This window comes from Centroberyx affinis, unplaced genomic scaffold (assembly GCF_046629955.1).
Source record: "Centroberyx affinis isolate AG114_WGS23_722 - 3 ecotype Tasmania unplaced genomic scaffold, CSIRO-AGI_Caff_v1 ptg001928l_1, whole genome shotgun sequence".
In the NCBI taxonomy this organism is placed as follows: Eukaryota; Metazoa; Chordata; class Actinopteri; order Beryciformes; family Berycidae; genus Centroberyx; species Centroberyx affinis.
In genome coordinates this window covers 408,636-424,397 of record NW_027280290.1, presented here as the reverse complement: position 1 = coordinate 424,397, position 15,762 = coordinate 408,636, and the positions used below count along the sequence as shown (strand labels likewise).

At 43.8% G+C, this 15,762-nt stretch overlaps 2 protein-coding genes across 2 annotated transcripts; one reads left to right on the top strand and one right to left on the bottom strand.

Annotated features, from left to right (window-relative positions):
* The first annotated feature begins 2,775 nt into the window (after nucleotides 1–2,775).
* On the top strand, nucleotides 2,776–7,313 carry gdf10a (growth differentiation factor 10a). Its single transcript, XM_071530462.1, has 3 exons — nucleotides 2,776–3,243; nucleotides 4,883–6,060; nucleotides 6,241–7,313. Exons 1-3 carry the CDS (start codon nucleotides 2,994–2,996, stop codon nucleotides 6,430–6,432), a joined length of 1,620 nt encoding a protein of 539 aa, XP_071386563.1. The 5' UTR covers nucleotides 2,776–2,993; the 3' UTR covers nucleotides 6,433–7,313.
* A 3,680-nt stretch (nucleotides 7,314–10,993) lies between these two features.
* Nucleotides 10,994–14,890, bottom strand: znf488 (zinc finger protein 488). Its single transcript, XM_071530469.1, has 4 exons — nucleotides 14,770–14,890; nucleotides 13,673–13,892; nucleotides 12,848–13,079; nucleotides 10,994–12,510 (listed from the first exon to the last, which is right to left on the bottom strand). The coding sequence occupies exons 1-4, from the start codon at nucleotides 14,778–14,780 to the stop codon at nucleotides 11,408–11,410; spliced, it is 1,566 nt and encodes a 521-aa protein (XP_071386570.1). The 5' UTR covers nucleotides 14,781–14,890; the 3' UTR covers nucleotides 10,994–11,407.
* Between the last annotated feature and the right edge of the window lie 872 nt (nucleotides 14,891–15,762).

Here is a 15,762-nt window from a genome sequence, read left to right as displayed (position 1 = left end):
GTTCCCATCTCGTTCAGCTCTATAGTCCACTGATGCATGCTGTGTATGATGATGGCTACAGTTACAGTTGCCATTTCGACATGATTTCCGCTCAGATTTCAAAGATGAAATTTTATGAGATCACATTGCTGTATGTCCACACTTGGCCTGAAAAATAGTTGTTATGTGTCTCTTGTGGCTGTATTTATTTAAATCAAGATGCGTAGGATTCTGATCGCAATGCAAGTCTGACAACTTCCACATGTGGCTTTGAAGATCCAATAGCAATGTGAGCAAAATGTGATTTTTGTGTGGCACGAAATGTCACTTACTGCATCCTGGTTTCAGACTGAATGAAGAAAGTCACATTGAAAAGATAAGTAGCCAAAGTCCTGTAGACCATGGACTAAACTGTGTTAAGTGCCTATCACATCATGGGTGTTAGAGTCCTAGTTTTTCTGTTCTGCTGTTCCTGTCTTATTAGTGAGGTGAGCGCTGGGTCTAGTCAGGATGCCGCTGTCCTTAAAGCCATGGTGGAGAGAGGAGCATTATGGTAGATAATGCCCAACATTAATCTCACGCTGCCCTACTTAGTCAGGGTTAGAGGTCAAAGTCATTTAATGTTCTCGTCCTCACGCTCAAACTTCTACTGGGCTCCTCCCCGGGCCTACTTAATGTGACCCAAATGCCCTGGTTTCAGATAACGCTTAACCTCTCCCTCTCCCTCTCTCCCTCTCTCTCTCACTCTTTCTCCATTCACATGTTTGTGGGCCTGCCTTTCACTTTTGGTTTCAGAGACAACAGAAATATTTTAGTATAGCCCTACATTATATCAAAAAGATTATGAATTCTAAGCCACTGGGTATTTCTTCTATGTGTTCATCTCCATGCACCACTTTAGAGAACAGCGGGGGGGATAACCCTTGTCATTCGTGACAAGGGTTTTTTAATGGTATGTTAATGACAGAGGATGACAGCTTACAGTTGGGCAATTTTTGCTTGGTTTTGAAATTTATTACTTCCAAAAAAACAACAATAAATCTTTCAATATATGTTTATGTAGCCAGGGATATTGATTTAAAGGGTGGTCATTCTCAAATGCCACTGTGTTTTCTCACTGGATTTCTCTCACAGTGTTTTTCAAAGATGACACTTAACCAAGTGGGAAACAGCATTGCATGTCTTCCCATAAATAACCACAACAATCAATTCTATTTTGTTTTTCAACAGAGTATAACGTAACATGGTGTGATGGTATGGGAAAAGCCATGCTTGCGCGCAATAACAAAACCATGGAGCCCGCCACTCCAGCCAACTCGTTCATAATGCTCCTATGCTGTGACACACACATGCACGCACACACACACACATACATTTTCAAACACATCTCCAAAATAGCCCAGATTTAAGACCTGTCGTGGGTGTTGAGCGTAGTGAAAGGGAGTATCCTGTGGGGCCCTTGGGGGCCAGAAAGGTATTTAGTGGCTCTGTGTGTGCGTGTATGTGCGTGTGTGTGAGCGTGCGTGTGTGTGTGTGTGTGTGTGTGTGTGTGTGTGTGTGTGTGTGTGTGTGTGTGTGTGTCCATGTCTGTGTGAGCGTGCATGTGTGTGTGTGTGTGTGTGTGTGTGTGTGTGTGTGTGTGTGTGTGTGTGTGTGCGTGTGTGTGTGTGTAGTGGCAGAGAGTGACCCGAGAGGCCCAGCTAGTTACAGCCTCTCTGCTGGAGACCACCACTTCCACAGAACAAGCATTGTTGGTACAGAGCTCCAGACACCAGAGACACACATTGGAAACAACTCGTATGCACACACACACACACACACACACACACACACACAGACATACACAAATACATACACACCAGAGACAAAAACATGCCCGGTGGTGAGTTTGAAACTGGCAACCCCAGTAGAGGTCATGTTCTGAATGCCATGAATAAAATCACAGAGAGCCCCTCGAAAGAGTCTCATCTCACAGCGACACCGCAGCCTCTCTCTCTCTCTCTCTCTCTCTCTCTCTCTCTCTCTCTCTCTCTCTCTCACACACACACACTCACACACACACACACACACACACACACACAGACACACACACACACACAGAAACACATGCACACGGCTGTATGAAATGTGCATCACTATTGCTAACAATAGCCCTTGGGTGGTTGGTCAGACTATTATTGTAGGTGTTTCTATGCTAATTATGTGTGACTGAGATCATGTCAAAAGCAGTTACTGGAAATAATATAGTGAGCTGGAAATTGTGAGGTGGCATTACTTTGAGTTAAAAAATGCACAGTGTGTTGCACTTCAGCAGTGGCTTTGTCTAACCAGCTCTGTTCTCAACTCATTTGTTTAGCCAATGGATCACCAGCAGTGACACAACTGCACCATTGCAAAACAACATAACAAAATAAGACATCACCATCATCACCATGATCATCATGAGAGAGAGAGAGAGAGAGAGAGAGAGAGAGAGAGAGAGAGAGAGAGAGAGAGAGAGAGAGAGAGAGAGAGAGAGAGAGAGAGAGAGAGAGAGAGAGAGAGAGAGAGAGAGAGAGAGAGAGAGAGAGAGAGAGAGAGAGAGAGAGAGAGAGAGAGAGAGAGAGAGATATATCAGCATCATGACCTCCACTTCAGTGTGTGCGCTCTGCAGACAGCTCGTTGGCTGACAGGAATATACGTCAGCACCTCTCACCGCTCCAGTATAACCCCCCCAAGCCTCTGGCGGTCAAGCAGACGCAAGTGTAAAAGTAGCAGCTACAACTGTTGCCCGGACTAAAGCCCATTCAACATCCACGTCCCACACAGTCTGACACAGAGGAGTGAGACCGCTAACCGAGGAACAGCGGAGAGAGAAGCGGAAAGTGAGAGGAGAGGTGGAAACTTTACGCACAGCCTTTTTCAGTCTGGATTTTCTGGCGCGTCTTTAAAGCCCATCTTGGATGCCTTTGACCAAGATTTCGCAGCACTTTTTGCCTCTTGGATTTTGATATTGTATTAATTTTAGCACTGAGATGGCAGCTCTGACTATGTTTTCATCGCACCTGTTCCTGTTGGTCCTAAACTGTTACCTGGCTGCTGCATCGGGCAGGATCACGAAAAGCGCACAGGACAGTGGCTTCCTCCAGTCCCCATCGGAACCTTTCTCAGACGGCTTGGATCAGGACATGGTCTCCCAGCACATGTTCAAACTGTATGAGAAATACAACAGAGAAAACCGCCTCAGAGAGGGAAACACTGTAAGGGGTTTCAAAGCCAGCCAAGGTGTGTGAACACATGCTTCATCAACCTGTCTACAATTGACAACAGAATGCAATTGATAGAAAGAAAGCATCCCCCCTATTCTGGTGCAGTTTCAAATTGCGTTCATGTAAATTTCATTATGGAACCAAAACCTAAAAAATATAGTGTGTCTTTAGTGCATAATCAATCCGACACACAAAAACACATATTCTCATGTGGCGCCGGCAAAAATGAGAGAAAAAGTCATAAAGTGCCCTTCATCCACTCCATGGATGGTTATTAAAAGTGCAAGCACTCAGTGGGGCTGCATGGCTCGGCCAGACGCCCTAAATAGGTAGGATTGTTTTGGAACAGTCTGAGAATGCCGTTAAGTGATTTCGGGACGCTGTGGGCACACTCACTTTGTGGCACCAGCTGTGCCCCCGCTGCGCGGTGTCTGCCGCAGATCACCATCTACCACAGACAGACGCGCAATATGCGCAAGAATGCGTGCGATTCCCTGCGAGCAATGCCCAGCTTCAGCACAGCCAAAAACACAGCAGCATTTACGCACGGCCCAGCGTCATTGTTGTCGCTTCTATTTTCCTGTTGTGGCCACAGGATACATGTGACTCCACGTCCTGGAGTCAGGGGGCTTAAAGCACCGTGGTTCTCCTCTGTCTGGTGCCGTTTCTATAAACACAACACATAGACATGTATATCCCACATAGCTCTCAGATGCCATATCATAACACGTGTGTATTTTTACTGCAGAAGCTGGGTGTAATCCAAGAAGAGATGTAAGAGAGTTTTCACAACAATATAAGATCTGTTAAAACAGTTGATTATGTCTTGGTGTCTGGGCAGACAGTGCTGGCTGTATTAGGCTTAAGGGGAAGCTTTAAGGGAAACTGAGGTAAGCGTTTCCATATGCAGGCTGAATCCGAGGTAATGTATATCTCTTGAGTCAGTCCATACTTCCGTTGAACTCTTACACAATGAACAATAACTGCTGTTGAAGTTAATGTTCATCATGAATATGTAGCTCTCTGCTTTCCCCTGCCCCTGCCAGCCAGATCCCTTGAGTCTGGTTCCTCTTAAGGGCACCTTCTGAAATCCTACCAAGGCATGCAGTCATGTACCAGCCACAGGGTTCAGGCCATGTAACATAGTCCCTAACAAGGGAAGGTGCTTAATAGTACCAATTAGTTGTTCTTTGGATTGTAACCATAGGCAAACCGCTTTTGGTGCGATTTGGAACCTCTTTCTAATTGTTTCCTATTCATTTGGTACGTCATTGCCAAATTGTTCCTTCCTTTGTACTAAAAATAATCTTTGCACTCCTATTTATACATTATGGTGGAGACTCAAAAGTGTGAGTTCAAGCGAGGTTCAAGCCTAGGTTAGGAGTGCCTGCATTGGTTCCTACGGCAAACACTTTCGTCATCTAATGCTACACAGAACTACTTGTGAACTACAAAACTGCAGATCAATTGTTCCTATATGGACCCACCACCAGCAGCGAGGAATCTCAAGAAATTCTGGTTCTTCCAATATTCACGGTTTCATTGTAGTGTCATTCCAACTGACTGACTGGTTGATTGATAGATAGATTGACTGATTGACTGATTGATTGACTGATTGATTGATTGATTGATTGATTGATTGATTCTCTTTGCAGACTCTGCCGACCACAGGATGGTGTACCAGCTGAACCTTACATCCCTCCAGGACTCAGAGGTCATCCTCTCTGCCACATTCCACTTCCTGCTGGATCGGCGTCCGCGTCAAAAAGCCTGGTTCTGTAAACGCTTCAAGAGCCCATCCTGTCGTTCTCTACCCATCCACCCTTTTCCGTCCATCAGCCTCCTCCTTCGCTCTGTCTCCTCTGGGTCAGGGATCAGCCCTGGGTCAACAGAGTCATTCCTAGGCAATGTGACCTTCCACCCCCACAGGAGAGGGGTGTGGCAGATGAAAGATGTGACCCAGGTCATAAAGGAGGCGCGGGACAAGGGTCATCTCCTAGTGTCAGTGGAGTTGGACTTAGGGCAGCAGTACCAGAGGAACCCAGAGGAGGCACTATCTGCTGGCAGCCTGCCTTACCTGTTGCTGTATGCTAATGACCAGGCCTTGGCAGAGCCCAACAGCGTGGCCGCAAGTCTTCAGAGATATGACCCTTTCCCCGAGGGAGGAGAGACTTCACATTCTTTGCACTCCTCTCACCTCCTGCACAACCCTAATGCCTCACCAGAGTTGAAAGGACGAGTGAGAAGGGAAGCAGCTCTGCTCTCTGACCCCATTCAGAACAATGAGTTGCCTGAGGTTGACTACAGGCCTGATGGATACAGGAAAGACGACCTGTGGGAGAGTAATTGGTACCTGGCACTCAAACCCAAGTCTAAATTGGGAAGGAAGGAGAACAAGAGAAAGAGCCAAGGAGGTTTAGAGCAAGGTAGAGGGGAGCATGACAGAGATGAACCTCAGGTGCTCAAAGAAGGAGAAAGAACATCACAGGTCCTCCACTCTGATGAGTCTGTAAAAAAGCCCAGTGACAAAGACAGTCGGACACTGGCTAACAGTGACGGACAGGGGGACGAGCGCAGAAATGAAGGGAACAATGGGAAAAAGCATAAAGGGAAAGCTGGAGGAACTAAGCCTCAGTCACCTCTTCTGAGTTTTGATGAGCGGACAATGCGTAAGGCCAGGAGACGGCAGTGGGGCGACACCCAGCATAGAGGCTGCTCCAGGAGGAACCTCCGAGTGGATTTTGCAGACATTGGCTGGAGCGAGTGGGTCATAGCACCCAAGGCCTTTGACGCCTTCTACTGCGCTGGCACCTGTGGATTTCCCATGCCCAAGGTAGGAGCACAAATGTTATGTACATTAGATATCTTTTATCACTATGTACGTTATTTCATTTGGTTCAAAAACAGCATAGCCATGTTATTTCAACACTTGGCTGACTCTAGCGTGTTGGTCTTTATCCCGTTATAAAATTTCCTGTTTACATGCCTCTCCTCCTCCCACTCTCTCTCCCAGGTGGTGAGGCCCTCTAACCACGCCACCATCCAGAGCATAGTCCGCGCTGTTGGGATCATCCCTGGGGTTCCTGAGCCCTGCTGCGTCCCGGAGAAGATGAGTCCCCTGGCTGTGCTCTACCAGGATGAAGCCAGGAACCCAGTGCTCAAGGTTTACCCCAACATGTCCGTCCAGTCCTGCTCCTGCAGATAGGAAGGGAGGGCAGAAGGGGCAGAGGACGAAACAGGGTGGATTGGGAGCAAATTAAAAAGGGGACTAACAGAGACAGAGGACTTCATGCGTTCACCAAACCATTCCTCTGTGGAGCGGTTTCTAGATACTGACAGAGTTACTTAGGCCGTTGTAATTCCTCTCGGAACATGGGCCGTCGAGAAATCACTTCCATCTACTCTGTCCTGCAGCAGCAGAGTTGAAGAGACACATTGTCTGGCATCTGCCTTAGCGAGAGGAGCAGAGCCACACATCTAAAATCAGGGCTCCACACGTCTAAGTAGCCCTTTGTTTTGATTCTGTGTTTGAGATAACTTTGAGGATTTCACGGACAGAAATCTTTGAGTGCTATCTCCTTTTTATATCAGATTGCACTTGTTTTTCAAACAGATCACAGTGGTTTAGTGTTCATGTTTTCATTGGACACACAAACTATAAATGAAAGACTTTATCAGTGTGTCACTTGGGCAGCTTATACCATACAGATAATAGAAAATATGAAAAGTATGTCTACATTTTTACATATTGTGTACAGATGTGCTTACAGTTAAGCTAAGCATACTACTCCATATTGTACATGCAATGTTAATTTGTTTGCGAGACAGAAAAGAGTTATTGTACATTATTGCCCTGTATCTTAAAAAGAAACTATCCAATGAATTGTAAAGAGAGCATCTGGAATTCATTTACCACCCGCCACCCCCTCATAACACTTCAAGAATGCTATAATGAAACCAGAAATATTTTTCTATATTGTATGTGAAACTTGGTTGAAATGAATTTGTCTTTGTTACTAGGCTATGTATTATTATATTTTAGAAGCTGGTGTTTTGTACATGTGTCTTGTTTAAATTATGAAAAGTTAGCCATCTATAAAAGTTAGAATAAAAAGTAATTTAATCCAATACTCTTGCTGGAATATTACTGTTTCTTACCATTAGTATTTTTCTTGGTCATTAGTGCATAACCTTTGATTCTTGGGACCTCATTTTCAAAACAAGCCTAAAAGGGCACAGCAGTTCCCAAATAACTTAGTACAAAGGCAGGAAGGTTCCACTCAAAGATAGCGAGCATTCCCCTAAAGCCCCTTGAACCCATTACCACTCCACACCAAAAGCTCGGATGTCTGTTGTCCAGCAAATGATGTGACTGATGCTGCTGCTGTGGATTACTGGTTGATGCAGGAAGCAGGCGTTCACCAATTAAGACGTCATCCACTTGAACTTCAAAACATGGTGCACTTCCCTTTCTACCCATCTGTCCCCCCTTCAAAAGCAGAAAATTTCCAAATGCAGGATGTTCACTTCAGTGGCGTTTTTTGAACAGATGGTTATAAAAAAGAATTTGTCAACCACTTTAACACAAGTGCTTGTCAATCTTACTTTCAGGAGAAAAAGAGTGACATGTTTACTCCTTATACATTGTGTCAAACTGGCACAGAAGCAGCGCAGAGAGCCTATGAGAGAGGGGACATTTGTAACACCTTTTGATTATTCACCCAGTGCTCTGTGGTTGTTTTGCCTTGAGCCGGCACAAGTTGGCACAGAGCACCTACATCTGTTTGCTACAACAGTATCCTTTGAACTTTTCCATTGCCAACACTGAGGTACATTCGTCTCAAATACAGAGAGACATTCAGGAACCATTTGGGGGAAAGGGCCAAAATTGAGCCCACACATTGTTAATCCATAATTACATGGCAATTACACTGCAGTTAAATATACATAATATGCCAACGTGGCTGTCTTAACATCTATCAACAGCAGGGTAATGCTGTAAGTCTCTCTGCGTGTGTGTGTGTGTGTGTGTGTGTGTGTGTGTGTGTGGAGAGAGCTAAAAAAAGGAACACTGTGGTACCAGTCAGCTGTTATCATATCTCCAAAAACAGATTGTGACTTCCCTCCTGTCTGCATTGCTTTGTCCATTACATATGGAAAACATGGAAATATAACTTCTTTTACTATTTGTCATTACAAGAATTGAATTTAATGGGTGTTTGTGAATGGAAGAGTTTGTTTAGAATTACAGTAGCTTGGAGGCAGGTAAAGTTTGCACTGGCTAGTGCATAGCCCTATTGTAAAAGGACAATTCTAGAAGTGATGATAAGCAGCATCATACAACCCTGTGTGTGTCTGTCTGTCTGTCTGTCTGTCTGTGTGTGTGTGTGTGTGTGTGTGTGTGTGTGTGTGTGTGTGTGTGTGTGTGTGTGTGTGTGTGTGTGTGTGTGTGTGTGTGTGTGTGACCCTGGAGGACGCGGTCAAGACCTGTGAGATCGCTCCTCGTAAAGTGAAACTTAAAATCATCAGGTAAGGAAAGAGATAGAGAGATAAGCGGAGTCTCTCTGTGTGTGTGTGTGTGTGTGTGTGTGTGAGAGAGAGAGAGAGAGAGAGAGAGAGAGAGAGAGCGAGAGAGAGAGAGAGAGAGAGAAATTATATATTTATGATTCAGTTTACTCCAGTTTGGAGAACCTGGGAATGTTGCTACAAACCTTGTCTAACCCCGCTTTTGTAATTGCACCCAGTCTCTGGAATACTCAACTAAACCCTCGGCTATAACCTCGTCTTGAATTATGATGACGGTAATTTGAGTTATTATAAATAATGTTTACATTTATAGATGTTTTAAGCTTCAAAGCCCACAGTCACCAAAGTAAGTAGTCCAATTGTAATAACACGTTCAGGTTCCTTTTTTTCCTCCTTAATTCCTGACTGATTCCTTTTACAGTCCGGACCCACAGCCTGCTATTACAAACTGAACCCGATGTCAACCGCAATCACAGTCACAGGAGAATACTTACAATAGTCAATTCCAGCCGAGAAAACCACAGCGGGCACTGCAGCTCGTGTTCAGAGCCCAAAGCACCTCAAAGCCAGAACGAAACGCGGCAAGCAGGGAACCAAGAACAATATTTGTTTTTCCCAAATGATTTCAATTAAAGGAGAGCAATGTAGCCATTATTAGACAACAGAGGATTTTCTGTGTCCAGTCTGAAACCAGGCTCTTTCCTCGGATGATTGCAGAGCTCAGAAAGCTAATCGTTGTGTTAATTAGGACAAGGCTAGTGACACTGTGTCCATGTCACTCCTTATCGGTCATTTAATGGTGCAGGCTATTGAGTAGGCTACTAAGATCGTATTTTTCTTAAAACAACTGAAAAAAAATCTGCCACTTGTTTCCAAAGCAGCCTGACTTGTTTCAATAACTTTTAGAAATAAGTAACAATATATTGAAATAAGGCATCACTCTGCTCACTGTCTTGTCACTTACTGTCACACAAGAAAATTCATTAAACAAGTCAAACTACTTTAGAAACAAGTTAAATTACCTCACCCCATTTGCAGCCTGTTCGGAGAAATTGGATTTTAAAACTCAACACAAGATTAAATGTCAATATGGACATTTTGCAATATATTTCTTCGCGTATCTGGAACAGTAGGCTAAAAAACTGTTTTGTCGAGTGTTGATGGTTTTGTATATGTTTTTCATTGTACACTCTGGTTTGGGTCACTTATATTCAGTGATGGAGTTGTAAATAAAAAGGTGGGTAAGTATGACAACCTCCAGTTGCTGATCATCAGTTTGATACTACTACCTAATACTACTAATACTTTCATAAAGATTTATGTTAGCCAAAGGCGGGTATTCCCCAAATAAAAATATGGATAAACTGAGTCTGGGTGGGTTTAAATCTCTGCTTATATTACAGTGATTGAACTTTCACGCAGGGTCGAGGCTTGACTTTCCCATGAACTTCATGCCTTCTTCCCGCCTCATTTACCTGCAACAGAGAAGGTAATTTATGTCCATCTATCCACAGCCTAACTTGAGTGGACCGTGAAGTGCTCACTGTTCGTGGAGAAAAATAAAATCACCAATTCATAAGCAGTAGTCTAGGTTTATGGACGCCATCGCAGTCGGTCTGTAAATGAATGACAGGCGTGAAGCTTTGAAAACTAGGTTCTGATTTTGTTTGAGTTGCTATATATCAACTGCAGATTCTTGAAAGGCAGCCTGGAAATCCTCTCACCTTTTCCTCATCCCATTTCAGCTAAAACGCTGAAATACTCAAACGTTCAGTGGAACAGTTCAGTGGAAAACAGGCCTTTTGCTCCAGTTGTTCCAAAGAATATTTAGCTGTCACATATTGTCAGTTTTGCATCAGGAGCTCAATATGAGAATGGAAAAACTCTTCATTTCCATACTTTGACCTGCAAGATGTCTGCTGGTTCATGTCAAGATTATGGAGATATTCTGATATAGATTATTGTTCTATAAACAAAACAGTAATGATAGTTTTCACGACAGTCCAGCCATAATGCACACAGATTTAATGGACGACTCTTTATGATGAATATACCCGTAATGGGACTGGAGAAATGTTGGTCTCTAACGCCACCTATTGGAACAAGTAAGGATTGAGACAACATGCATGATCCAACTGTGTTAAAGAAAAAACTCGGAACAACGTCGGTTTTGTTTTGAAGATTTTAGATTTGAAAACGAATGTGCAAACACACTCAGTCTATATTATCTGTACAAAGCAAACCATTGGCTTATTTGACAGAGAGTAAGCTGATAAATAAGAGAATTGCGTCGAGATATTTATGACAATCATGAGCTGTCCTCAAGATCTCTCTCTTAATTCCATCCTGAGTTTCATAAGGCACAATTCAGACAGAATTTAATCATCAACCTAACACTCAGGACTAAACGACATACAGCCAAATTGCAGTAAAATCATCTTACATGTACCTCTATCGTCATCTAGTGGACAGGCTTTGATGGCCACATGTGTCCATTGCGCCCTGGTGCGCAATCTCCTATTTTCTGTACAGCTACCTACATTCACTGTTATACACCAAAGTCTCACCATGAATCTGGAATCTAAAGCAGTTAAATATAGACACTCTAAGCATCATTTAGGAAATAAATAGAGTTTTGTTTGTCCTTTGTAGTTTCAGTTATGAGAAGTCATGTGCCTGGAGAGGTGGTGCCGCTCTCGGAAGTACTCGTGACAGATCGGGCAGGTGAGTTTCTCCTCCCTCCTCCTCCTCACCTGGGATTCCGCCGCGAACTCCTTTTTGTGATGGGAGCGCATGTGGAAAACGAGGTCAGAGGTCATGCGGAAGGACAGGTTACATTTGGCACACCAGTTCTGCACCGACACTCCGAACGAGGTGAAAGTCGGCGGAAGGATTGTGAGAGACGAGGTGGTCTGAAGCTGAGCGCCCATGTTCCTCGACCAGTGCTCCGGTGCGTAATGGAACGCGCTGCTTATGGCAACTGGCGAGGGCACCGTCTGCGCGCCCTGCAAGTCGCCGCTCATGATACTGGATGCCATCAGATTGCTGTATCCCATAACAGTCCTCGAGGTGAAAACATCAGCCATGTCCTCTAGGCGGCTAGAGGGGGCTGTTGGTGCGCTGGTTAGATGCGCCGGGGGGTCACTGGGAGAAGTTCTTTTGCTCGGTTTACAGAAAGCACTTTTCTGCTCCCCCTGACCACCTGACAGGACCAGAGAAAATGCGCTGCTGCTGCTGCCTGAGCGCACACCAGAGCTTTCTCCCGTCTCCGACTGTGCGTCCACCTCTTTGTCGTGCGTAAAACTCCTTTTGGTCTCTCCGACTTGAGTAAAAGCGCCGTTCTTACATCCCAAATAGTCCAGTTTGTGCTTATCTGCTTTCAGTTTCAGAGAAGATGCAGATGCATCTGCTGCTTGGTCGTAGTCCTTGGTGAGCTGTGTGATATTGTCATCATTTGAAATATTCGTTTTTTCTAGCAGCACTGATTTCCGTCCTTTGGGATAAAGAGTTTCCTCGTATTTCCTTTTCTTAAAGGTAATCTCGGCATCCTCATTAGTGGAAGATTTTTTATGTTCCAAATCTCTGGCAATGTTATGGAAATCTGTCACTCGATGTTGCCTCTTTATTTCCATGTGTTTGTGCTCGTACGCCTCGCGGCTCCAGGTGTCATTCTTTACTTGGGCACATAGGAATCGGCAGTGCGCCAGGAACGGATACTCATGCTTGAAGACCTGGTTACATCTTGCACATTTTAACTCTGTAAAAGAGACAAAGATCATATGAAGGTGTGGTTGAGTGTGTCTACAGATGAATCCACATGTATTTTCGATTGCAGGGCAATTTAATACAATTTTACATTAGTCTGCTCCTGTCAGAACATTGCACATTCTGTAATGAAATGATCCCACTGATCCTTCTTCTATTTTTATCACATGCTGCTCATGTCTATTGGGGCTAGTACTAATTAAAGAGGCCGTCCTTCAACCGGACGACCCGGGTTCAGCCCCATGTCTGCAATGGAACGTCGATCATGTACTCGGAAACTCTCTGGGGATCAAAAAAAAAAAGTATCACATTATATCATCGTGTCTCACCTTCAGCTGGTCCTCTAGTAGTCATGTCTGTGAAGCCCAGCAGGTGAGACAGTTCCTGGTCGTACCACACCAGCAGCTCTTCCTCCTGCCGGATGTCCCGGGTGGTGCGCACATACAGCTGGCCCGCTTTCAGAAAGGCCTCGGTGTTCTGCTCCTCTCCGTTGCGCGCAGCTTGCACCAGCCGCAGCCAGGACAACACCAGCGCAGAATTACGCATGGCCTCGGGGTCCACCTGTTGGAATCATGAACATGAATTTGCTTGAAGTTTTTAACATTTTAAAACTATTTGATTTATGCTTATCTTTTATACAATCACGAGATCTTCCAAAATAAACACAAATCTAGGTAAGACTGTTTGCCGGTAGATTGAACTTTTTATTACTTATCTAAATTATTTAACCATATTAGTCCCTTTGATATTGAGAATCCATTTTTGAATGGAAACCTGGCCAAGACAGCAGCATCATGACAAACATAAAAGTTGCAGTCCGGCAAAATACACAGATAATACAACACATTAAGTCAAAATACAAAGGCTTACATACAAAGTCAAAATATAGGGTAAAACAATGTATGAGATCCAAAAGAGAAAGAAAAAAGTACAAAATTCTTCAAAAGGTAGTTTGTTCAAAAGGTAATGGTCAAATATCAAACCAGCATGCTTTAGGGCCAAAACCATTTCAGTCTTGACCAACCAAGAGTCTTGACTCTTTGGTGAGTCAAGACTCTTTATCAATTTGAACTCACCAAGAGAGACCAGCTCTTTCAGTTTAAAATTATCTGTTCCATGAACTGAGTACCAAAAGGTTCTTTCATTCAACTCACCCTAAATACGTAGGATTTGGTTCTCTTGTCGCAGGATTTCTGCGCTATGAAGGCAATGGTGTCGTAGAAGGTATTTTGGAGAACACATGGACCGAAGGCCGTGCCTGCGGGGATGCTGCGCGTGACGATCACACTGGTGTAGAGATCCGCAGGATGCTGGACAAATTTACTGTCACTGGTCCAGATGGACCGAGGTAGGAAAGTGTGATCCATGGTTAAACTGTAGAAAATAAGGTTGTTATTAGTGAAAGAGCAGATGGGTGTGCATTCCAGTTTTTCATGGTTTAATGAAGTGGCACTTCACAATATCAGCCCTATTATTATTTCAAATTGAAAATAAAATAAATAGGCTTAACTTTTTACATATTATAATAGAAATAGACTGGTTAAAAACGGCCATGAGGACATCCCAGAATAGTGTGTTAAAGACACCATGATGCCTATATTTTGAATTGATTTGTTTTAGTCAAACAAATTAAAGAGCAAGACATTCAATATCTGAAATAAAATATAGGTTTTAGTGGTCTGATATCTGGTGATACCTGATATTTGGATTCATTGTGCTCTAAAACCAAACCATGAATTTCTTAGCCTGTAGCTACTTGCATGTGATATTGGCTACACTAACTTGTGAGGTGGTATTTTTAGGCTTTTTTTCTGCAGAATTCAGCGTGCTGACTGTGAAGCAGGCGCAGCACTGCCCAGGCAAAATGATTTCTAACGTCCTTTGTCTCAGTTTTTCAGTCGGTTTCTCCTTTTGTCTCCCCATCTGCCGTGCAGCCCAACTGCCTCCTCTGCTGTGCGCAGTCTAAGTTCAATACGTTATTTCGTTATTTTTTAACAATATTCACTCACGCAATTTATTTTGTCTATTTAGATTTTTTTTTCTATTTGGAGACCAGAAGTATTGGGTCTACAGGCTGTTTCTCGAATTATGACAGTTGACAACCCAGTATGACAACGGAAACATTATGATACCATGCCACATTAAAAATCCCCATTTTCCAATAAAAAACAATGAGCTTTGAAGAAAGAGCAGCCTATCCCAGAATCGCGGATGGGAATGGAGTGCTGTAATGTGTTGCATGTGCACTCACCCACTGGACATGAAGGAGGATTCCTGTCCTGTGTGGCAGCAGGTTGCAAGCAGGTGCAGTGGACCTCGGGTGCGACGTGCCTTCGATTCTCCGTGACCGTGGGACGAGCGATTTATCCCGACTGAATCTGCCTCGGTACTGCCTTCCCTCTCCACTCCCACTCACACTTATCCCCGTCAGAGAGCGCACTGAAGCGTGGCGCACTGATATAAACACGTGCACGCTCCCGCTCGCTCTCTCTCTCTCTCTCTCTCACACACACACACACACACGCACACACACACACACACACACACACACACACACACACACACACACGGGATTTTAGTCCCTTGGCAAATTCCTCCTTGTCTGATTTAACAGTGTTTCTAATGAAACCAAATGGGGACACAGAAGGAAGGCGCTTATATGGAGATACTGTGTTAATTTGCAATATAATATAATTTTTACTCAATGGGTCCGTCACTATACATTTTCGTATGGTTTTACTTGTTCTATATCTAATCTCATCCAGTTTATAGGCTCTTTACGTCCATGCACCTGACCTGGACTGTGCACTAAACGATTAGGGCCAAGACTATGACAGTTCCGCAGTTCGTAAGGCTGAATCTCATAAAAAAAAATGGACTTAGGAATTCCCAGGAAGCCCTTTATGTGTTCCCTCTCTCATTATAGACATTTGGCTTGATAAGCCTACCAGGATATTTACCCAAACCAAAGCTTTGATGCAGAATAATCCATTAAATGCTCATTATATAGAAGCATTTAATTTATGAATAATGCATTTGCCCAGTGGCAAAGCCAGACCACCCTGGATCATGTCATGTAGGCATAACATGGCCAATTTTATAAATATAGCCCATTACCCTGGGAAATTGTCATAAGCTATCTTTATCCCTTCTACATTTAATGGAGCTATTTTTCCAGAAACTTTTGACCTTTCTTTAAAAAAATCTCTTTGAATCCCACAGCAACCATAGCCTGTAAAAATAA